This window comes from Channa argus, chromosome 19 (genome assembly GCF_033026475.1).
Source record: "Channa argus isolate prfri chromosome 19, Channa argus male v1.0, whole genome shotgun sequence".
Taxonomy (NCBI): domain Eukaryota; kingdom Metazoa; phylum Chordata; class Actinopteri; order Anabantiformes; family Channidae; genus Channa; species Channa argus.
Genome location: NC_090215.1, coordinates 18819313 through 18842735, shown reverse-complemented (window position 1 = coordinate 18842735; position 23423 = coordinate 18819313). Strand labels below are relative to the sequence as shown.

Sequence of the window (23423 nt, the reverse complement as noted above, 5' to 3'; positions counted from 1 at the left end):
TGGAGAGCATCAATTATTACTGAAAAGTGATGGACTTGGCAATAAAATTGCTTTTCAGATTATGTCATAAACCCAGCGTTTGTCACTGTTTTACACCATTTGTAAAGATGTTTGTAGTCATTCAATCCCATGCTCATATTCACAGACTCTACAGTAGTCTCTGAGTGTACTGGTTTAGCATTTGCAAAATTGGAAAACTATGAAATAGAAACAAATCTAATAGACATAGGGTATTTTTTATACCTGTGTTTGTTTTGCATCTGTATTTAGGTGCTTTGCGTTTTTGTGGTAGTTTTGTCTCTTTTAGTTATTTTGTGTCTCATTTTAATGTTTCTCCTCTTTTTTTTAGCTGTTCAGCATCACCATTTGTAGTTTGGGTCTTTTTTTTAGGCCTTTGCGTCTCTTTCTAGGGATTTGGTGTCTCTTTTGAGTCTCTGTCTGAGTTGTTGTTTCTTTCTTTGTGGTAATTTTGCATCTGCTGTTTAGTAAGATTGCTCTTGCTTACTTTGTTACTTTGTGTCTCCAGGGAACCGAGGCCCATGACTGTCCTCCCAAGCCATGATCTTTTTATTAACCCTTACGAGTAAACAACGATGAATTCACTATCACAATCAGGTCTTTATTACGCTTTCCATGACAAGAACAGAGCAGGAGACCACCTGCTGTTATGGATGTATTTCACCAAACTGTTTCACGAGAAGCTACTTTGGGTCGTTCTAAAGTGCAGGGAACTACAGTCTTTGTGGGTTTAGGTTGGAGGACGGCAACGGATTGGAAAATGAATTGTTTAAAACGCCTTTGTGATCAGCCAAATGAGAAAATCTGTTCACTTCACCTTCTGACTGAGTCAGAAAAACTGTACGTTTTTGACAAAAACTTTATTTTCCACTTGGATCAACAGGCATGTCAACAAACCGCGAGCAGAATGGTTGCAAATGCAGTTGCATCAACATAAAATCCAATATTAGAGCAACTCAACGCTGTATTCATAAAACACATGTTCACACCCATTGTGTTCTTTCATTTTGAGATCATATCAAAGTTTAAATGAGATCAGTTTGTCAAGTGATATGTTGTGATCATTTTGACATTAGGTAATGTAAATTATGGGAACACACATTGCTCTAATCACTATTAAATATTATGTATCAAATGACATTGAGACTTAAGCGAATTCCCTGTCACATTTGCTTTGCTCATTTAGATTTTCATCCAGTTTCTGCTGCTCGTCACCGGTACTGCAGTTTAACTTCAGCCAGTAGAGCTAATGTCTTCTTTGAAAGGATTTACCAGGGGGATCTATAATTTAAATTTATTCATGCACAATGGCAGGATAAGGTACCTGGTAGACCACAGTAATTCAGTGATACGCTTCATAAACTTTCCCCAGACAACAAAAACCATACTGGCCAAATTCTTTGCAGACTTCTACTTTTAAAAATTAGGTGACCGATCAGGAATTTTTCCTTTAGCTTATGTTCTCTTTTGAAGATGATGCACTACCACCTGCTGAAATCATGTATCAGTTCCACACTGCCCTCCTTATTTATTTACTGAAAACCTCACATAACCATCACTAGTGCCTTTTAAATTATGACCTAGCCATATCACGCTGTATCATGTGAGCGCCCTAGAGGATGTATCATAGAGCATAAACTCTAAACCGTCATCCATTTAAGTCTGGTGGCGGACGAGACTTGGTAGAATAAAGTTATGGTTCCTATTTGTAGGAGGCAGTGTTGGGTGACAGTGTGCGACGGAGGGAATAAAAGCAATATCAGTTTTTCAGTGAACACCCCTACAGTATGTCAGGCAAGTGGAAACTGAAATGTCTGAGAGGATTACAGGACAAAGTTCTGCGTTACTTAAAATGCTCAGAGGTCTGAGGAGACAGAGGTGTACAGTATGTACATGTTTCGATCTGGAACTGGAGTTTAATAAGACATGCAGGGGTCCAGGGGTAAAATTGTCATTTTAAGTTTTGGGGACAAAGTTTCTGGGAACTACTCAAGCAATTTGTCTACATCAGCAGTAGCTGAGTGTTCGCTGCTACACTATTCATGTGTGAAATACAGTGCACACAACTGCGGGACAACATGACACGGAGCTCAGCTCTTAGTGAAAACACTGATGTTTTCAATTAATGAAAAAAATAAATACAATAAATAAAATACAAATTATTTACATTATATATAAAACTAATGTAAGTGAATATCTGTGTTTTCTGTGTTGAAGGACTAAGTCAGTGATTTTCTTTGTCCCATTTTATCCGGCCACCACACCTGGCGGGGTGGGATTTTTAATTTATCAGAGATAAAAAATAAAATAAACAAAGATAACTAGGAGTTAAACAGGAAGCCAGCATTTCTTTAATTTGTCATGTCATGTTATACAAAATTCTTGAAAGCATCTTCCTAAACCCAGTGAGAGTTTTACACACTTACTAATACTAATTCATCCTTCAACAAGTTTGTTCCATAAATTCACCCAACTGACTGACAATCTGTTTATTCTTTCGTAGCAAAATTTTACTTACTTTCTATCCTGTCTGAGCAATTTTAAAGGCTAGTATGTCAACTGTGATTTTAGAAACCGATAGTTTGAGGGTTCTTGATGATAATGTTTCTTGAAAATTCTTTCAGTTTTATTCTGCAATATAATTAGTATTAGTATTAATATGTAGTATTTATGAGGCCTTTTCATGCAGAACATCTGTAACTTTATATAAAAGTGACTTGATTTGGATTTTGATGTTGGGTTTCCAGGACAGCTACAGTACTGTTTGTACTTCTCGTCCTACTTCTGCACATTACCCAAAAGTTTTCCTGAAAAATCTGGTGTCTGGTTGAAATTCCCCAGAAACACGCTTGCTTGCGTTTGCAGTTTGTAATACAGAAACATGATTTTTAAGAGACACGGGTGCATAAAAGAACAGCTCTACTTTATCTGGTTCTGAACCAGATTCGCCAAACTTCCTTGGCTACACTTCCTTTTGAAGTGATGACAAGACTTTTCTGATTAAACTGTGTCAATTATATATTGAAATTCCCCCAATTTCCCAAAAGGCCCCAAAATGAAAGCTAAAATTAGAATTTGAATGGTCACCTCTGAGCACTCATTTCCTGTTTCCGAGACAGAAAGTGCTGCAGCTCCCTTTGACCAGCTCGGAATGATCAAACAAATTGAAATGTAACAGCCTCTGAAAATGACCTGCACTTAGCAGGCAAATTCAGCGTGCAGACGAGACGGAAAATCGATTCTGATGCTCGTGTGTTGAGTCCTTTGAAGTGCAGGTGTGTGTAATGGCAGGTTAATAAGCGTGTGTCTGCATGCGTGGGTGGCTGTACGTGCATACAATATGTGTGACCCTCATTCTGTTCCAGCAACTGACGGTTGGTGGGTTTTCAGGGTACACGGACCCTCATTTGCATTTTGACGGTGTCCAGCAATGAGGAGAATATCACCAATCAATCCGCAATCATGAAAGTCACAAGCTAATCTTCTCCTGGAGGCCTGGCGGAGGGTTTGATTGAGAGCTCTTTATTGAAACCCTTGAAAACTCTCTGTATTACAAAAGAGAAAACAGCATAAAGAACAATTTGGAAAATATTTACCTCTGAAAATGCTTTAATCTGGTGTTTTTTCAAAGCCGAGTCTGGAGTTACAGACACCAAGGGCACTTTGTCTTGTTGACATTAACTCCCACCAGCACACCACATATAGCAAGGGAGAAATTAAAGAATGAATCAGGAGATGACACATAGTATTAGGAAATGTGTGCTGGCATGAAAGTAATAACATTTCACATTGGTATTTAGACTGACGAGTCAATTTAAGTCCGTGGCTTGCTAAGTTTCATAGAGATTTTAAAGATTAAAAAAATGTAAATGTACGCATCTTTAAATGTGTGTGAAGGCCTTGGAGTACATTAGTATTTGTTATTCATTATTATTTAACTGAGGCACAAAGAAGCTCCAGTGACAAAACATTTCCGATCAGTATGTGGACACCTGAACATTAAAGCCGCATGTTGCTTATGAAAGAACAGAGGTGACATTTCACACCCAAAATCCTACTGTAGTAATTTCAATCTAAAGTGTGGATATTGTTTAGGCTGTCGTATGCTTACTCAACTGATCATGAGAGGAGATGCTTTAGGATCTGGGCCTCTCTCAGGGTAAAACACTACGCGGGGACACAGAGTGTGTACATCATCAGTTTTGTTTGAGAAGATGCCATATACAGAGAACGATGAAGCTATTTTTACATATTTTTGTTACAGGATGCCTTCACCGATTTTGAACTTGGTTTTAATTTGAGTACATGTAACTGCCATAAAAAGCCCGTCTGATTTTCTTGTACCTCTTCATGGGCTATGACGTTTGTAATCATGGCCAACCTGCTTTTCCACGGCACCACCAGATGGCATCATCTGAACTCCCAGTGAGTGACGTCACCTGGAGGAGCTTTTCATCCAGAACAACAAAAATATTTTAACATGTCAGAGGGAAGCGTAAAAGCATTAATGCACGTTTTACACCCTAAACTAAAGCCATAGAGTGCAAGTAAAAACATTGGTGAAGTTGCCTTTGAACCAGGTTGTTATAAAGTATTTACTATGTCTTTATGGGTCATTTGATGAGGGAGTCAAAGAGCAAATTCTCTAAATTTGTGTGTGCAAGAGTTGATAAGCATCTGTTTACACTGGAGTCAAAGCACGCTGATATCTATCAAGTTTCATTTGGCTTTCAGGTCAGGAAATGAAGGTTCCTGCTTGTTAATTTCCCCCCTCCCAGCACATCTTGACAGGAAAGTCTGATTTGAGCTGCAACACAGCAACCGACCTATTGCTCAAACATATTCTTACTGCGACCTTAGGCAGATGGCCAAATGGATCCTGAACCGCTTCCAACTTTTGTTAAACCGGCGAGACATCGTACTCTCCGGACAGGCACATCTGGTGTGGAAAAACAAGCGGGACAAAGTTTAGCTGTTCACTGTGGCCGCTGCAAACTGCACAGCAGAATTCAGGAGCGCGCACAAAAGTTTGAGAGCTGTCCAAGAGCTCACAGGGGGGACGGTAAGAAAGACAACAAACAGGGTCTGTAATTTGAATTGCTGTACTGGCTCCCATGTGTTTGTCTCATTTTCTTCACAGAGGATGCCCACGAGGTAACGATGGGGTATAAACACCAGATGGTACAGCTTATCAACGGCGAGCACTCAGCTCCTTCACTCAGCCCTCGTGCTGTTGTTTGAACTAAGTATTGTTTGCTTCCAGTGTAATCCAGCCAGAGGTTCTTCCTCTCCGAGCTGCAGGACCCAAAGTGTTTACACGCAATCATTCCCCACCCCTTCTCTTCCGCTTTGCTCCTGGAAATCCCCCTTTGATGCAGACAATACCCTGATTCTTTCCTGCAATTACACTTCAAGGACTTAATCACACCGATTGACATTTGCTGCTTTTTCGCCCCAGGATTCTCCTCGATTTATACCTCTCCAATTGACTCCTTTGCTCTGACTTAATTACTGATTTAATAGATGGGTTTTTTTTCTCCTTGTTGCTTGTCTGTCTCCATGCCCATCAGTGTCCTCTTATATTTGTGGAGGGGTGTCGATGACTGCAGGGATACCCGTTAAGAAAAGGCTTAATTAGGAATTTAGGCCGCCAAGAGCGTTGCTTCTGGAAGAAGTGGGCCCTCTTTCGCAGAGATGTCCATCAGTCTCCACAGGGATTATTGGTGGTATGAAGATAAATTTGAAGACAGAGAGAACAGGATCAGTTTCAGTGGGTTTTTCTGCGTGCTTCACTCTTCACACTTTAAGTAAATAATTCATCATAATTAAGTACTTCATTAAATTAAATGCATCACATTTGTATGTTCAGATTCTCAAAGGGAATGTTTTTCACCTTTGTGATCTTATATAATCAACTATTGCTTTAGCTTTACGGGAGAGTGGCAAAGGTCATATTAACTCTTGGCCACAGACATGTTGGAGATTCTGGAGTCAACTGGAAGAAGGTTCTAAATTTTGCTTTTTGGGCCCCAGACTAGACCTTATGACTGGCGAGGAACTCAGGTGACAGTTGTATGCTGTATCCATGTCAGCTGCTGAAGCTTCTTCAGAGGAGTCGTATGAATAGGTGTTTGTCTCGACCATGATTCAGTGTAAATTTATTATTACATTTATTTTAAATTAAAAAGTCAGAGGATCAGAGGAATCACAATTTAACCCTTGAAGACCATAAATTCAGATATTTAGGTAAACCTTACAATCATTTGGATTTTTAGGTTGAGCATCAGGCACGGATGCAGAAGTCTGCAGGATTAAGACCCAGCCTACGCACCAGGTACGTCCTTGTGTGAAACACTGAGGGGGGGTTAGTAATTTCACTGTAATGTGTATGTGCTCAATAAAGATTCTAATTCTAAACTGTGTGCTACAGAAACACTCATGGGCTCCCTGATGTTATATTTCCTGCTGGGAATGTGATTGCAAGTCATTTTAAAGTGAAATTTAGGTGATCTGGACCAGAGTGGATGACCTCTGACCTCTGCTGTTTGGAGAGTAAACCATCACTGGGCTTCAGTCTTTGTGACGGAGCACTCATCCCTCATCGCTTCAATACGGCGTCTCAGCAGATGACAACAGGGATGGTAAACAAAGCGTAAGCAGTTTGGAGAGAACACTCACGGGCTCCGGAACAGAGGGTCTATTATTTCTGCCCTGACACTATTATTCATGAAGCCATGAATTCATCCAGTATTTATTTATCGGTTGAGTTAAAAAAGAGAGATGAAATAGATCAAAAGTAGAGTGATGAAATGCAGAAGAAAACATATGAGCAGAAAATGTAAAACTCACTTGTAATCCATCACAGGTTAGTTTTTTTAACTTACACGTTTGTCTCAACACTCTGGACGCCAGCTTAATCTTCAGTATCAGTAGACAGACATAAACAGGGACATATTGACATTCCATTCACTCTAAGCGTGGCTGTCAGAGTAAAGAGCAACTCTTGCCCCCAGTGTATTCCTATAACGTGTGGCCACAAAAATAAAGCCAACGCGTAGAAACACTTTATTTCTGAGAGGGTTGGCCAACCACAGCTTTCGTAGTCCAGTTTTTGAAGTCCTTCATATTCCGTAGCCAATGCGTCATTAGTGTTGGCAGCTTGGAAAATATAGAAAAATGCAAAACATGTAGTTTATAGAAAGTAGAAAACCATCAGGTGGTTCTTTTAATGACACCACTTAACCAGCCTGTCCTGCTTTATCTATATCAGCCCCTACTTACTATATAGTGTGTTTGCCATTTTGTGGAAGTAATGTTGAGTAAGTACTTAAAAACCATTCACTATATAGTGCACTTAAAGTATAACACAATGCAACAGTAAAGTACAATACATAACATGTGCCCTACTCTCTGCTAACAATCCCACAATGCAATGCTCCCTGTTTTAGAGATGAGACAATTATAGTCGTGCAACTCAAACAGCTGTTAGTGATGAAACAGCGTGAAAACCATAGTTAGGCGTCCTCACTATTGAGTGAACTACTCAGTCTACATAATGTAGGGAGCAGTGAATAAGTGACTGAGGGGGGGATTTTGGACACAGCCTTGGTCTTGATTACTGAGCTGCTGGAGGGGGTTCAATTGTCTGTCACCTGTTTCTTCTGACTTTCCGTTTCTCTCCACTTTAGTGCATTAAATTGCAGGTAGGCTCCTCAGAAACATGACAGCACAGCCCTCTTTTTGTTCCTTCCGAAGAATATCGAACTCTTCTCCGTCAGTGCCTGTAATCGCTCAGATACCTGCCCATCCACTCTGAGCTAAATGGACCATCTTCACACGGTGGCCATTTTGCTCTGACGTCACGCACAGGGTGGGTGAATTTGACAAAACCTAATAATTAAGATCATCAACAAGTAACGAGGCTTTCAGACAGATATTGGCATGCATCTCACCTTCAGTACTGCGATTATTGTCTTTGACCAAGCTGATCTGTATCCTGTTGTCTGAACTCTTCACAATCACATTTTAGCCTAGAAGTAAAATGCTTGTAATGGAACGTTGACGGTCGTTGCCTCTCCGTCCGACCTCGGAAATCACTGGAACACCTACTGACAGACTTGACAGCCTGGATGAAAAGCTTAGCGTGCATTCTGCTGCAAAGTTGTGAAAACTAGCGTTAGCAAAGCTAGCGAACCAACAATGTGACAATCCAGACCGTCTACGCCGACGTCGTCTGTCTTTTGGTCTTACACAAACATTGTTAGGTAAAAAAGTCAAACTTACTGGTTGCTGCCATATTAGCTTTGGCACAAAAAAAAAAGGTGGTATCTGCATACGTACGTCTATGTACAGGTGTCTCATAAGGCAGAATTTCCGTCATATTTTTATTTTGAGCCTGTTTATGTTGATTGGAAGACCATTATTAGTTTTTTCCCACACTATTTACAGCCACAAAATGACCCATATTAAACTCCGTCTTCAAAGTGAATGAAGACAATATTGATTCTCACTGGTGTCAGGAGCGACTTTCAATTAATTTTTCTACCAGCAAAAGACTTCATCCTCAATTGGATTCTCTCTTAATTAGATTTGTAGCAAACATCATTTGCAGTCAGTGGAGGCAAGGATGGATGGAGCTGATGGCACGTGGCAGCATCAAGCCTGTGGGGAGACGACCTTTAGCTGCAGGTGGCAGAAATTAAAATTATCATATTTTAACATCAGGAGTCTTAGGAGCCTTGTGTGTTTTCATAGTTCAAAGAGGCATAAACTGAAATTAATTCTGCCAGTGCCACAGAGAGCGAAGCACTTCCTCCCTCTACCTCGCTGACATTTTTGCCATTTGGCGCTGAATTTCCTCGACTGTCCCATCACTGATTTAATTTATTTACCCGCTTATTGATTCTGATATTTCCCAGCAATGCGTGGCCCTGTGCAAATTATTGGGCTCTACAGGCGTATTGACTGTAGAAACCTTTATTGTGCCATCATCACACAGGCCTGCAAGCAAATTTCTGCAAGCAGTGCATTTTTTATGCTCACAATCATAAAGGCAGACAAGCAAAAATATGTACACACACACACACAAGCAAACACCTGCATCCCTCTGCACACACACACACACACAAAATGCATACCCCACTTGTTTCTTTCATTCCTTTGGGCTGAAGTGAACCACGCAGCGAGGCTTGCTCAGTGTGAGACGGCTGCTTTTCTCCAGCTTGTCTAATGCATCAGTTGTGGTGAAAGCGCTATGCAAGCAAATGACGTTACAGCCGTTTTCACTAAATCTGCAGCCGTCAAAGTCATCAATCTGCCTGTCTGTCCCCGGCTCAGGCACACTGATCAAAGGTCAATTTGCCACCCAAGACTCATATTTTAATGCGCATAATATACATGTCTGAGGCTTTTGCTCGAATTCTTTTACATTCATCATTCACGTGCTATAATACAGGACTCATTGATGGCCCCTGTGCATGAACAAGAAGGACCCCTGTCCTTTCTTCTTACATCTATTTGCATACTTTCAGCCCATGTTTTGGAAATATGGCCTTGCACAAAATCAGAAAAATGACGTTACAAGTATGATATGCCTACATACAAATGTGTTCGTGTGCATTCTGTTCATTGGAATGTTCAACAAAACAGAGAGAATCCCGACCGGCACATCATGAATGTTCAGATGTCCACTTCATAGATTAATATGAAATGTATTAACATGTCACAGGGTAAAGAGTCCTTTAAATCAAACTCAAGTCAATGTAGTGTAGAACAATAGTAACATTTTTAAAAATTATGTACATTTCAGTATGTGATCATTCGGGAGCAGAAAGACAACGAGGCACTTATGTTGTAGCCTTGACATACAGTGAAGCACTGTCTGCTTTTTAACTGCTGGTGACTACAGAGTTACCAAACAGCACAACACTGTCACATTGGAGCTGTTTGTCACTGCCCCCCATCCAACCTGGACATAAATACCAGACTTCTCCCATATTTCCAGTCACAGACTTCATCTCACCTGTTTTTTCCTTATCAGCTCACAACTTATATACCAGCTCATGGCCAGATTGAGAATCTATTTCTTCCTATCTCTTCTGCCTATTTTGGACCTGTGGTTGTCTGTTACAGTACATCGACAGAGTCACTGAGGGCTTGTTTATTGTTGCAGAAGGTCTTACATTGCTGTGTCGTGCAGCATTTTCCCCAGATTTATCCGTACAGCTCACTGGGGTGCAGTCTTTTGTTTTTTCAACCTAAACCCCAACACAGAGCATCATTCTCTCTTTTTTTACCCATATACCTAAAGACTGTAATTATTGTATTTAACGTTACAACCCTTAACGATTCAGGGTTTGGAACGTGGAGCTCATATTTGATTCTTTTTATGTGTGAGCAGTGTCTGCATTTGACCCTGCTCGAGGCTCCATTTCTACCTGTTCTGAAGCCATTGATCTGTTTACGCCTCTCGGCCTTAATGAATGCATCGGGGAGGCTGGAGAGGCAGCATGACGGATTAAAGGAGGTCATGCTCAACTCAAAACAAATGTGACTAATCCTTGGAATATGCATCATGCTGCTGCGTGTGTGTGTGTGCGCACGTGTACGCTGTGCCCTTACAAAATGCTTGCTCACAATGTGCTGGTTTTTTGTCTCCAAATCCACCTTCATCCTGGCATCAGCCTGACACATACCGGACAGAGTCATGAGCTGAGACTGAGACAGAGCTCTCTCTCCAGAATCACTTGATGATCTTGTGGTTTCATTGAGCCCAGCACAGATTCACAGACTCAACAAAGCAGCCACAACAAGCTCAGACTTTACCTTAACGTTGTCGTTTGCTTTTTTTTTTTTCATCTTCATCTTTTCAGACAACTCTTTTTTTTTCTTTCTTTCTTTTCTATTTCAACAGTTTTCAGGAACAACCAAGGGTTGTTACAGTGAGGTGCAAGCAACATCTGTATGCAGCTGCACCTTTGTCTTCCCATTTGTCAAAGTCAGGAAGGCCATGACACAACACGCACATCTGCAAAACATGGCTGCTGTCTCCCTGCATCTGTTGGTTAGAGGCATTTGTAATCAGAGGGGAGAGATTCTTCCCTTCTGTCAGCGGTAGAGATTTGCCTCAGGTGTGCAACAAACAGGAAACAAAAGATGCAAGAAAGGTGAACAAGGGACTTTGATAATTTGATGACTTAAGCTGCACAGTTCAGAGAAACAATGCTTAGTTACAGCAGCCAATTCTACCTTTATCATGCCATTGAATGGGGATTGATCAGTTGACCTTAGCTGTGGTTTGACAACACACCTACTACCTACTGGCAGGTGGCGGCCCGAGTAAATATGGCAGACTAACAGAATTGTATACGGTGACATATTTCATAAGGGAGGCACTCAGTGCTGGTGATTTGGTGACAAAACACAGGACTTTGAGACAAATGATGTTAAGCAACCCCACATCTTGTTTATGTGTCTAAATCTAGCCAGTTTGTTTCCATTCTATGTTGCTACTTTGGGGTTTTCAGTTTTGTACCACACCACAACCCTAACCATCTCGTTAGTGTGGATACACGGAACAGAAGCAGGTATTTTGTTTATGCCAAAGCAAAAGAGCTGGTGGTGCAATCCAAAACAAGCACAACCACACTGTGGCACATGGTATCACATTATAAAGACCTGCTGAGGCCATTAAAATGTGGAGCAGGTACCTACTGGACTGCAGAGGTGGTTCTGATAAGAGCAGATAACGGCCATTGAATGGTGCGTGACACACAAATCATGACATGACATGACCGTTCACATCATATGGTAATATGATGTAAACTAAGTCACTTCACACACGTTTATTTACTTCTGAACAAAGCCACAGTCTTTCTCCAACCTTAACCAATGTGTGTTTATTGTCTAAACCCATTCACACCTGGGACTCCCAAAGCCTAAAGCATTACTCTATGTTGTACTATGTTAACACATTCACAGTCTTTTTGGAATTTGGATCAGATGATTTTTGTTTTGGCGTTTTGTTCTCAGTTAAAACAGCAAAGTGAAACTGACTTTGTGCAGAGATCCAAACATCTCAGCTAAGGTTGCTGAACATCAGGATCAAGTGGAGACAACAACGAAACCAAACTGCCAAAATAAGTTTCTTTGTGTGTTTATCATTTATAGTGATGCATGATTATTTTTGCATTTATGAACCTCGCTGCCATGTCACGATTTAGTTAACGCTCTCTCTCTCTTCCAGCATCATAAGATGCATGTGTTTTTGCTGAAGACTCTGTTTGCACAGCTGGATTATGTGCACGTGGCAGAAAGCACACGTGTCACATGTCCTCAGCCATTTGCTCTGTTGTTATTATGTGTCAGAGGACAGACAATCATGCTAAGATGAGCTGAGAGTGTGCAGAGTTTAACTTTGACCAGCATCCACCTGCTGATGTCTGTGATTAGAAAAAAATTACCTTCAGCGGATTCTCCTGCTGAGGTGAGCGGCTGAAATGAGAACCTGCAGACTACAGACACTGTAGGACATGATTGCACCTTCCAGGTGGTTTGATTAGTTTTTGCATGTAATAAAACAGCTGAAAGGGTTATTTTAAGGTTAATTAACGTTGTTAGCTTTGGCCTGCAGTCAGTAGTCAGTAGTCAGTCAGTAGACAAAGCATACTGCCGAAATCTACCAAAGGGTAGATCAATCAAAACACTTCTGCATCACTGCTAGATTTAGATTGCAAAGACTCTGTCAAGTCCCAGCAATTATCACATTCTTTATCTGTATATCTGTATACTGTATATACTTTGTTTAAAAGTAAAAAAAATTAATCTGATGTGCAGGCATAACGCAATGCACAACTCAAAACAGCTGGGACTTGATTTTGGACTTTGAAGTCGAGATCTGTAAAACTTTGCCCAGCATCAAGGAGCAAAACACAAAACCAGTGACCAGTTGTAAAATAAAACAGTTGTTAAACATTATATTTAGGTATAGTTTTGTAGGACACTATTTGAGCTCTACATAACTTAATAAACATAGTAAAAATGTCTTCCTTTCACAATAAAAGTGACCACCTAGAAATGTATTATGTATAATAGTCATTTTATAGCTCAGTGAAACACACACAACACTTTAGTTAAATGAATGTGATGTAAAGCATTATTATAATTTTCTATAAAAACATTTTTTTATTTATGCTTTGTTTTAAAGCCGCCAACACCTCTTGGAATAAAAAAATAATGTTGGAATAGGGGCAGCACAAGACTATTAGTGTGGTGTATTATTAAGAAAAAAACCCTACAACTAATGAGGTTGATAGGCAGCAGGTCAGTATTGTGAGTGGGTATGAAAAGAGCAAAATTGAGTAGAGTCTTCCACAATATACAGCACATTATTCTCAATGCAAAGAACTTTGGAGAATGGGATTTGAACAGAAACCCAAGCTGAAGCAGTTCTTATTCTGAGGGGACAAAAGTACAGTAAATGTCAAAAGAAGGCTTATATGTTTTATTGGATCCCCACAGAAACTATTGCAATCTGTGAAAAGTCACATCCACATATACTCATGTTTGTGGTCTAACAAAATGAAGACGACTGCAAAGAGTCCTGATGTGATTTATATGATATGATTCAGTGGCTCAATAAAAACAATATCTGGGGACAAGAATCAGCAATGGAGGCTCATCTCAGTCCAGCTGTGATTGGACAAACACTTCAAATCAACCTGGTATAGGCACACGCTGTTTTTCTGTCTGTAGAAAGTTGCTTTTGTCGTGGGGGTCCAGGATGACTAATGCGCTGTGTGCCAAGTCCAATTTGTCAGAACCAGTTTGTGCTATCATGCTTCACTTTTTTGTTTTTGTCATTAAAGCAGGAAGAAGCATCAACGTTCTTCTCCCGGGATGAAGTAAACAACCAAATAAATTGGAGAATGAGAGAGGATGTAGTAAGGATAGAAGGAGCAGTCAGGGAATCGTTTTTTTATTAATCTCTCCCTTTCTAATGCATTGCCTTAACGCTTCCTGGATCATGTCCCACCTCGGCCCCTGTTTGCATTCTCCAAGATAAGGTGTCTCTCAGCGACATTAATAATACAATGTGCAGGACAGGCAGGAAGGAGTGTACAGTGACAAATCTTCAAGGATCAAAAACAACATTTTGAAGTGCAGAGTAAAAAAATGTGCTTCTGTTCCTCTGTCATGTTTCTGTCATTTGGAAAATACTTGAGATGTCTCCTATGTGGGTCTTGTGGATGAGGCATTGTTGCTTCTCTGTCATTTTATTCTGGATGTGGGACGGATGTTTTCATGCTGTACCAATGCCAGTTGACATATGTTAAGTGACACTCTACAGTATGTTAACACAGTTTGAAGCCCCGGAGGTCAATGGGTCTTTTGTGGAAATTCTATGTGTGTCTTGGTTTGGAATAAAGATAGTAGCAGTTTTCAGTAGTCAGTAGTTTTCATGCAGGAACTGTGGTGGAAAAAAGAAATGTACTGTTTATAGCAATATGAATATAGCAATCAATAGGGTGAAGTAAAGCTCAGTCTTCTATCGTACATTATAATCTCTTTAAGATTAAAAGTCACCCAATTCCACCCATGTCGCCATTTTAAAAAATTGCGCAAAATGCACTGATTGACCTAAACAGGAACTGTATCAACAATTTTTTATCCCCATGTTTAGAGACAATCGCAAAAATGTTGGATGGGATGGGAGTATTGGAAAGTTAGGTACATGATTCTATGTTTGAAACATTAATGAGGAGGTGACTTTTACTAAACTTAACCATGTTTATATAGTACCTAAACCCAACCCATCTAACTGTTTAGGTTGAAAAATGTTATGATGCCAGCTGACAATTTGATGTCATTGTAAAACACAGCAGCTGCCATTGCGTGTGTTTCCTGGTGGCAAAGAGGTCAATGGGCACTTCTGTGCGTCAAAGGACAGGGCACAGATGATGGAGGAATATGAGTGTGTAAGTTGGAGGACTTATTTTGCAGGATCATTTAATCAGAAGTTTGTTTAATCTACACCTCAATGGTTATCTTATGCCAAGTCTTAAGAGTTGGGGGTTTGATCTTTGGTGCACCTGTTAAATTGATCAATGCCTGTTGCCATAGCAAAACCTCAATGCTGCTGCTGATGTAAGGGATATAAACCAGCTGACTCACATTTTAATGAACACAAAAGACGTATAAAAGGTTACAAACTTACTGTGAAGAACTGATCAAACAACCGAAACAACATGAGCATCAGTGTAAGTTGGATGAAACTGGAAAATCCACATGCTTTTCACAAAGGTTTTGTCTATACCTTTGTAATTATCTCCAGTCAGTACTGTGCATAGTTGATCCAGCCATAAACATCATTCTCCACGTCTCCTTCAGAAAGGTTTGCCCTGACTGTGAGCTTGCACAGGTGTTTGGTGCTTTGGCTCATTGCTCACTAACTCCAGCCAGCTTATCTGCTGCTTGATAAAGCTGCTTTTCTTCATCACGCCAGACTTCACTCCAGCACACTGCAATTTGTGACAGAATTTCTGGAAAATCTTCATAAGAAAATTGGGAATTGGTTCAAATTTCTATCCACTGCTAAAAATGATTGTCAGTTGGTGACACAAATTTTCTAGTCAGGTGCTAATAAACCAACATAAGAGCAAACAAATCTAACTTTGTGTGTTCCAGTCTCCTCATCGCTCCTCACAGATTTACTTTGCTCTTTTCTGTCTCTACAGGACATTTAAACTGACATGCATCACGTACAAGTATGTTGGTTATTAAGTTTCTTCTCAGACAAATTAATAAACATTTGTCAAATTTCAGCAGCTTTTCCACTGACAACATTGGTGGATATTTTAAAGGACAAACTACAACATTTCCAAAAGAGACACAATAGTCCAAGAAGAGACATAAATCCACAAAACTAAGCAAAGGATGCCACAAAATAGACACCAAATTATTTTTAAAAAACACATAATGAAATAAAAAAACAAGAATAATATAAAACTATCATACACAAATTTAAAAATACCAAAATAAAAGCTTTTGTACTGTGATTTTGACTTGAATTACTGAACGGTCAAAGATCCAAGGGCTCAAGAGGTCAGGCGGCCTATGGATGGTTTGAGTTCCGGGTAATGACAAAAAAATTAGCGCAACAAATGCAAAAACTACTCAATTATAATGAAGGACGAGCTGAAATGATCCAAAAGAGACAAAAAAAGTCCAAGAACAGACAAAAAAGTCCAAAAACTAGGCATAAATTGTCCAAAATGATTCAAAAACTAAAGATGACCAAAAGATTCAAGATAAAATATTTTGTGATGTGATTTTGAATTTGGTTTTACCAATTTTTATAAAGAATTTACAACTTAAATGTGGCTTATTGTGTTGGATACCTTCAACATAAAAATTTAGGTAGTGAGAGTTGAACGACAACACATCCAAAAGAAGGAACAAGGACAAAACAATTTAGCAAACTTCAAAGTAAATATGTGCACTTGTGCCGTGAAGCTGTGTGCGAAGCAAAACCTTTGAGACGTGGAGGATGGAGATGCTGTGTTCTCACGGCAGAAATTCGTTATGCTGCGGCTTAAGGAGATAAAGTGGCAAGAACTCATCACGAGAGACGAAGACAGACAAGAGAAACAAGTGGGAGGAGAAAAGGAAGAAGACAGAGAAAGTCAGGAAGTAAACCTGGCAGCAAAGTGGTCCTGTATAGATATGTTTTGCTCTCTAACTCCACATGTCAAATGGGTCGGACCTGGTCTGTCCCATGGCCTAGACTTTGCCTTTCTTTCCAGCCCTTAGTTTCCAGCAGAGCAGAGTGTGTTTTTCCACTTGGCATTAGGGGATGATTCACTGGGTCTGCTGTGCTTTACCCTCAGCAGGATTAGAGCTGGAAGGCTCCTTATTATCTTCTACCGTTTGAGCTCCTTCGTCTGTTAGGAAGAGCAGTGGAGCTTAAGACAAAGTGCCCCCTCAGTGCCTTTTGGATGGCACTGCTCCGGCCTGGAAATGGCCCTGGGAGAGTCTGGATATGGGGCGAATAGGAAGAAGGAGACAAAAGCTTTGATGGGGTGTGTCTGTGAATGTGAGTAGTTAAGATTTAACTTATGCAGTGGAATGGGGGTAAAGAGTAGGGAAGGGGGCTGAGGAGCAAAGAGACTGGAGGACATGAGCTGTATATGCGGACAAATGCTCCTGACAAGAGATGCATGGTGAGAAGAGAGAATAAGGTCACAGAAAAGGCACATGTTCATTGAGTTTGAGGAGAAACACACTGAATGAACACACAAAGGGTTTGGCAACGTAGAGAAATAACATTTCCACACAATAACTCATCTAGGCTGAAACAACTCATCCATCTTCTTTTTATGAATCAACAGAAGAGTTATAATTTAACAATAATTATATTTTAGTTTAAAAAGAATTTAATATCAATTAAATACTTTCAAATCAAAAATGCCAAAAGATTTGCAGTGTGCTTTCAGGGAACTGAAGAGATGGGTGAGTCTCTGTTGGAAAAGGGGAATACTCGAATTTTTCTATGCACCAGTTTCTTTTTAAGCAATTTATTTAAATATATTAGTAAAAATATTTAGTTAAAACAAACAAACAAATAAATGTGTTTTAAAAAAAATTGTTATTTTGCTTTCACAACCCAGCTCAAGACAAAGTAGAGGAGACCTAGAGAGGAGAGGAGCCTTATTTTATTTGACCACTGGAGAACTGATAAACTGAATGAGAAAATCAACCCTTTGGAAGCCACAAGATAAAATGATCAATCCTGCTGAAAATTAAAAATGGCCGAGTCATAACTTGATTTTCTTTTTTATTAAATGTATTTTGTGTATTTATAGTTCCTTAAAAAAAAAAAATTTTCATGTCTTTACACTTCTGTTTGTGTCCAAAATAACAACAAGCCTCACAGTCTCCGAGCTTTTCAAATGTCGGTGAACATATTGTTTTGACAGAGCCAGGCCTTTGCCACCTGCTTCCTGTTTTCATGCTAAGCTAAGCTAACTAGCTCCCGCTTGCTGCACCAAATGTGTGGCACAGACTTGTCTAATTTTTTTTTTTTTTTATGTTATACATCTTTAGCAGGCATTACAACTTTCAGACAAAAAAATGTAGCTGCTTAGATTTGGCAGAAGAGGCAAAGGGCTGTGGTTGGAAAGCTAAGATCTGCCCAGTCGACCATGTAACGTATGAAAGGACAAAGCCTGAAGCAGGAAGTGGAAAACATGGCCGACAGTGCAGCTAGTTCCTGTGAAATGATGTGGAGAAACACTGAGGTAAGCGATTCGGGCGAAGATACCAATGTGCAGAACTTCCACATGTTTTTAAACAGATGTGTTTGGTGCAGGAAGTCTGGTTTATTTAAATGTTTGGAGGCTCAGGAAGTGCACTGACTAGCTTAGCGTGCTGCTGGCATACTGCCTAGCTTGCTTGGCTAACAGGAGGTGGCAGAACAGGCAGAAGAGTGTGTGGGTGCTGGTGAAGCGAGGGTGGATCTGGGGGGGCTTCATACTTTAAGATGAACATGTTGACTTGCCTGCACTCTTATACTTGTGCACAACATAACAAGTTGTCATGTAGTGTGGGAAAGGCAAGTATTTGGGGGGGTGAGTAGGATGTTTCAAAGGTGCACTGCTTACTTTCTGATATAACCTAGTTGTCCTACTAGAGGGGCCTGGGGTGGTACCCACTGTCGGGTTCAATGTCCAAACATCATTCCACATTAATAGCATGGGTTACTATTAGATAAAGTTCTATGAGGTCAGAAGGACAGAGCAGCTCGTCACATATACATTATCCATTTGACTGAACCACTGGTGAAACAAACATTTGTAAAGCCTTTGTACTGTTGAGTGTTAAAACAAAGGCGGACAAATTAGAGGGGGAAAACTCCTGGCGTGGAATTGAAATGTTCTGCTCAGCATGCAGAGGATATGAACGCATCTAACTGAAAATTAAAATCCTGGGAATATTATAGGCTCGTCCTCTGTGCAATTTCACTGTTGAATACCACGCAGCAGGTATCCAGAGCGGCTGATTTCAAAGTCAGTTTTGTTTTGACTGTGGAAATGGAAATTCAGAGCAGTGGCCAATATGTTTCAGCGTGGATGAGCATTTGATTCTCTCTTCGTTTGCCTTCCATATCTTAATTTCATTTTCAGGTTTCCTTCCCAATTTCTTAAATCATTTCCACCTCTTTCTTCGTCTTTTGTCTCCCCTGCCCTTCACTTTATCACTTTGATTGACATTCTGATTATAACTGACTGATTCCCATTTGGCATTTGCTCCATTTCTCCATTTGAATATTAGAGTAAAAGCAATCGGATGGAACCTATTTCTGAGGTGCTACCGACACTCAAGCTCAGGTAGAGCAGGCTGTGTTGGGGCTGAGCTTTTAATCAACACCGAGCATTATCACGGCACAACAAAGCAAGTCAAGCAAATTAAGCACTTTGCACTTTAGAGGACAATTTACTATATGATGCAAATTTAAATAGCTACTTGTATCTTTTGAAGTACTTGCACGTCGGTCATGCTTCGGGAGATTGCATAATACTGCATAGTACTGACAAAGGAAGCAGTTTATTATTCCAAATACTACAAATAATAAAAATAAAATACCAAATAATACTATACTACTATTTGCCAATCCTTTTCTTGCAACAGTGTTGTGAATATCAACAAATTTAGCTGCTTTAAAGACATAAGAGAAATATTTTTTGAAACCATTTTATTACCAAGAATACAAAAAATATCTACATTCACATACCACTTACTGTAGCATGACTGACCACATAGATTTCAAGTAAACTGAACCCCATCAAATTATCAAAATGTACCTTCTGTTCTCTCGCAGTTTGTAAATCCTTTGTGTTTTGGTGTTTGTGTGTTGCTGATTTCTTTTTCTTTTTTTTCTTTTTTTCTCCTTCCACTTCCAAAATCTCTTTTTGTCCTTTTTACATTTGGCACTTAATGCAGATTATTATTGTCTGTGTAGTCCACAGGATTGGAGGATTAAGCCACGGTTGTGGGCTGACAGAAAAGCATTGCAGTATCTCTAAGAGGACAGCTCGAGCCTCGTTGCCGCCGGACTTTGGTTGGCACGGTGGTGGATCCAAAATGAAAGGCGACTCGGTCGTTTGCTAATCCGGGTATGAGAACGCATCTTGAGCAACACCCATCCGTCTGCTGGGAGATGCACACTTCCATCAAACATTTTTCATCCTCCCTAATGTATATCTGCTTTATGTTTTTGGAAAAAACGAACGTTTATAATACAAAAAGTTAAAAAAGATACAAAAACAATAATACAATCGACCTACTGTAATAACTTTGAAAACCCACATGGGATTACAGCATTGTCATCTCCTGTGCATATCACCTAACATGTGGAGATGCATAGAAAACGTTTTTCACACACACAGACCGAAACAAGGGCAGTTACATCATGTATGATACAACACGTATGTCATCTTTTAAAGATTTCCTCATGTAGCGGCAGTTTACAGTGTCAGTTTGAAGTATCCCAATAAATTATAAAAAATTATAAATACGGCACATGGAACAAAAGAATAAATTAAAACCTGCCACAGATGAAACAAAGAAATGTGACGTCTCTCATTGCGGCACACTTTGATTCCCCCTCAGTGTTCTCAGAGCCAAAGAGGGTCTCCTGGTGACCGGGTCAGGTGGAGGAGTTTACATGTGCTTTGAAGCTGTTTCCGTCCTGTGAAGCTGCCGATCCGGTCGGTGTCTCTGGGGCAGATTTAAAACCGTCTCCTGCTGCTGTGGGCACTTCAGGCCTTGGAGGCTGTAGAGAATTGAGACTTCAGCAGGAGGTCAGGTGCTAACAGTCAAGAATGTGGACATGATCACCCCCTGGCGGTATTGTTGTCTTCCTTGAGACTTTTTGTCTGTTTGTCACTTCTGTGATGTGTCTGTCTGTGTTGGTGTATGTGGTCTAAGAATAAAAAGGCAAAGTTTCTGTTGTTCTACCACGTTGGAGGAATGTTTGCCTCCAACACCCCGTACATCTCTGCGAGTTTTTTAAAGCGAGGCCCCCAGTCGTTGAGATAGTCGTACTCGTGGTCGGTGTTGGATGTGCCTGACTGGAGCGAGCTCAGTGACTCTGCGACAGAGCCTTCGCCCTCATAGGCGTAGGTCTGCAGGGAGTCGTAAGGTGGGGCGCACGGGTCCATGTCAGCCTCCAGGAGCTTTGCCAGCACATATCCGTGCACGCTACTGTCCCCTCCGCCGCCCATGACACACGCCTGAGGGACGTAACGAGACAGGCTCTCGATCTCTGGCAGCATATCTTGCCTCATCTTGCCCAGGTGCTGATGCGCCTCACGCGGGTTCCACATAGCGGCAATGTCGAAGGCCTCCGTGTCCTCCTCTCCCCCGCCCTCGTCGTCATAACGCACAATGTTCTCGTGCACGTTCTCCTCTTCATCACAGAGATAGGGCTTCTTACGATGAGTCCGCAGGGAAAGCATGAGTAGAATCATTACTGTTGAGGAGACATAATAAACTGTCAGCGTGTAAACAGACTGTAGTTTTACGTAGGTGCGTCAGAAAAACACATTCCTTTCAATGATATAACATTTGTACAATGAGGTTTGATGTTTGTCAGTTTTGTGACATTTAAATACTGTGGATAATCAAAAGATGTTATCTTGATTGGCATTTTTCACATCATTTTATGTCCCCCACAGCGAGCAGGAGCCTTGCTTGTACAGATGACATTTTATGGTTTCTCTCACTTTGGATGAAAGCCACTGAAGGGTAAAGCATGAAGAAAATCGTCATGTATCTGCCGTAACAGTAATATCTGGGTAGAAAACGCCTTCCTAGTCCCAATGCAGTGTCGTTCTGCACTGCAAATGTAAATTGCTAACTGAGGACAACCCTAGAGCAGAGCTGGACCTTGATTACAGCACTTTCCTGCTGCAGCGCTTTAACAGCCTGAAGTAGGCTACACGTCTATTTAACCCATTTTATTAAATAGAAATTAATGACTTGTTGCTGCACTCTTGCCCACAACATGAGAATGAATTAGAAAAAGGATGTGGAAAAACTCCTTTTGTGGCATCATTGGTGCAGGATTAAATCCAGGTTTCTTTATGGATCCTGGCAAAAGCCTAGCCTTCATTAGTGCCAGCTGTCCTTTAGCAGAACACTTTCTTTTCCCCTGGAGGAGGATACGGACCCACTTTATCTCTCCCCGCAGACCTGGAACTGTGAGCTGGACGCCTCAGCAGGTTGACTCACTCTGCTCCTCCAGGAGGAAGCAATACATTTTATTAACACATCCACGCTCGCTTCAAATATGAGCTCATCCTTTAAAGTAGACTCATTAATTCAGATATTTTTAAGAGGGGCTGTATGAGCAATTTCCTTGTGTTATTTAGTGTTTATGAGGTTGTAGTTTGTCATATCTCCTCATCATTGTTTCGATCATTACAGTGCACTGGTGCAACTAATTGTTGGTACTTCTTAGCAGCAGATAACAATAATTCAAATTTCATGATCTGGAGATGCAGTAGAAAATGTTTGGATGGTTAAACATCAGTTTACCTATTGTAACGTTACTGCTTATGATTGCGATGGCTAGTAAATGTTAGTGACCCTTTGTAACATAAATATAGGGCTTTTTAATACACTGAGAGGATTTCTTTTTTATGAAATCAGACCTGCAGAGGCTATGGAGGGATTGATTCGACATTGTTTCACATTAAATATCATTGTATGACAAAAGGTCACTGGCCTCTCTCTGCACATCCTCTCAGCAGCAGAACATAACTCACCCAGCAGGACAAAGATACAGGCCAGGATGGCGATGAGCGCTCCTCTGCTGAGGCTGGCGGGGAGACTGTAGGCCTCTGCATTACACGACATGACATTGCCCTCCTGGTCGCAGCTGCACACTCTGATGGTCAGCGTGCTGGTGCTGGTCTGGACCGGCTGCTCGCCATCGGAGATGGAGATGGGCAAGTAGAAGGTGGTCTGGTCCTGCTGTGACCAGCCTCCGCGCCGAGTCAGGATCCATGCTGTGTTGTCTGGAAGGAAACAAAGAGGTCAGAGAAAGGAGTTTAGTGCACGGAGACACAGAGAAACTGGAGTTTGGAGTCTTTTTAGCCCAGGTCACTTTTTCTGCAGTGACTGACTTCTGCAGATAAGTAGTCGGGTTTACAGAAGGCTTAGGTGAGTGAGCAATGAGTTATGGGAGTTGCAGGTGATGGAATTGAAGCAAATGGTCACTAATATAAGAGCTGTTTTAAGCATCATTATCAAGCCATTGAATGTCTGTTGTGATTAGGATTGTTGCCCATTCAGGTCATGGTTATTCAGAGTGTAGATTCCCACATAATCTGCATAGTTATAAT

General features: G+C 40.7%; 1 protein-coding gene across 3 annotated transcripts in view; it reads right to left on the bottom strand.

The window, feature by feature from the left end:
• Positions 1–19883: 19883 nt before the first annotated feature.
• LOC137104922 (cadherin-20-like) overlaps positions 19884–23423 on the bottom strand; it is a 72101-nt gene continuing 68561 nt past the window's right edge. For all 3 annotated transcript variants that reach the window (XM_067486801.1, XM_067486803.1, XM_067486802.1), the window contains exons 11-12: positions 22845–23096; positions 19884–21547 (exon numbers count right to left, since the gene is read on the bottom strand). In XM_067486801.1, the coding sequence (XP_067342902.1) occupies positions 21030–21547; positions 22845–23096 (770 nt within the window). In that variant the 3' untranslated portion in view covers positions 19884–21029. The remainder of the gene's footprint in view (positions 21548–22844; positions 23097–23423) is intronic.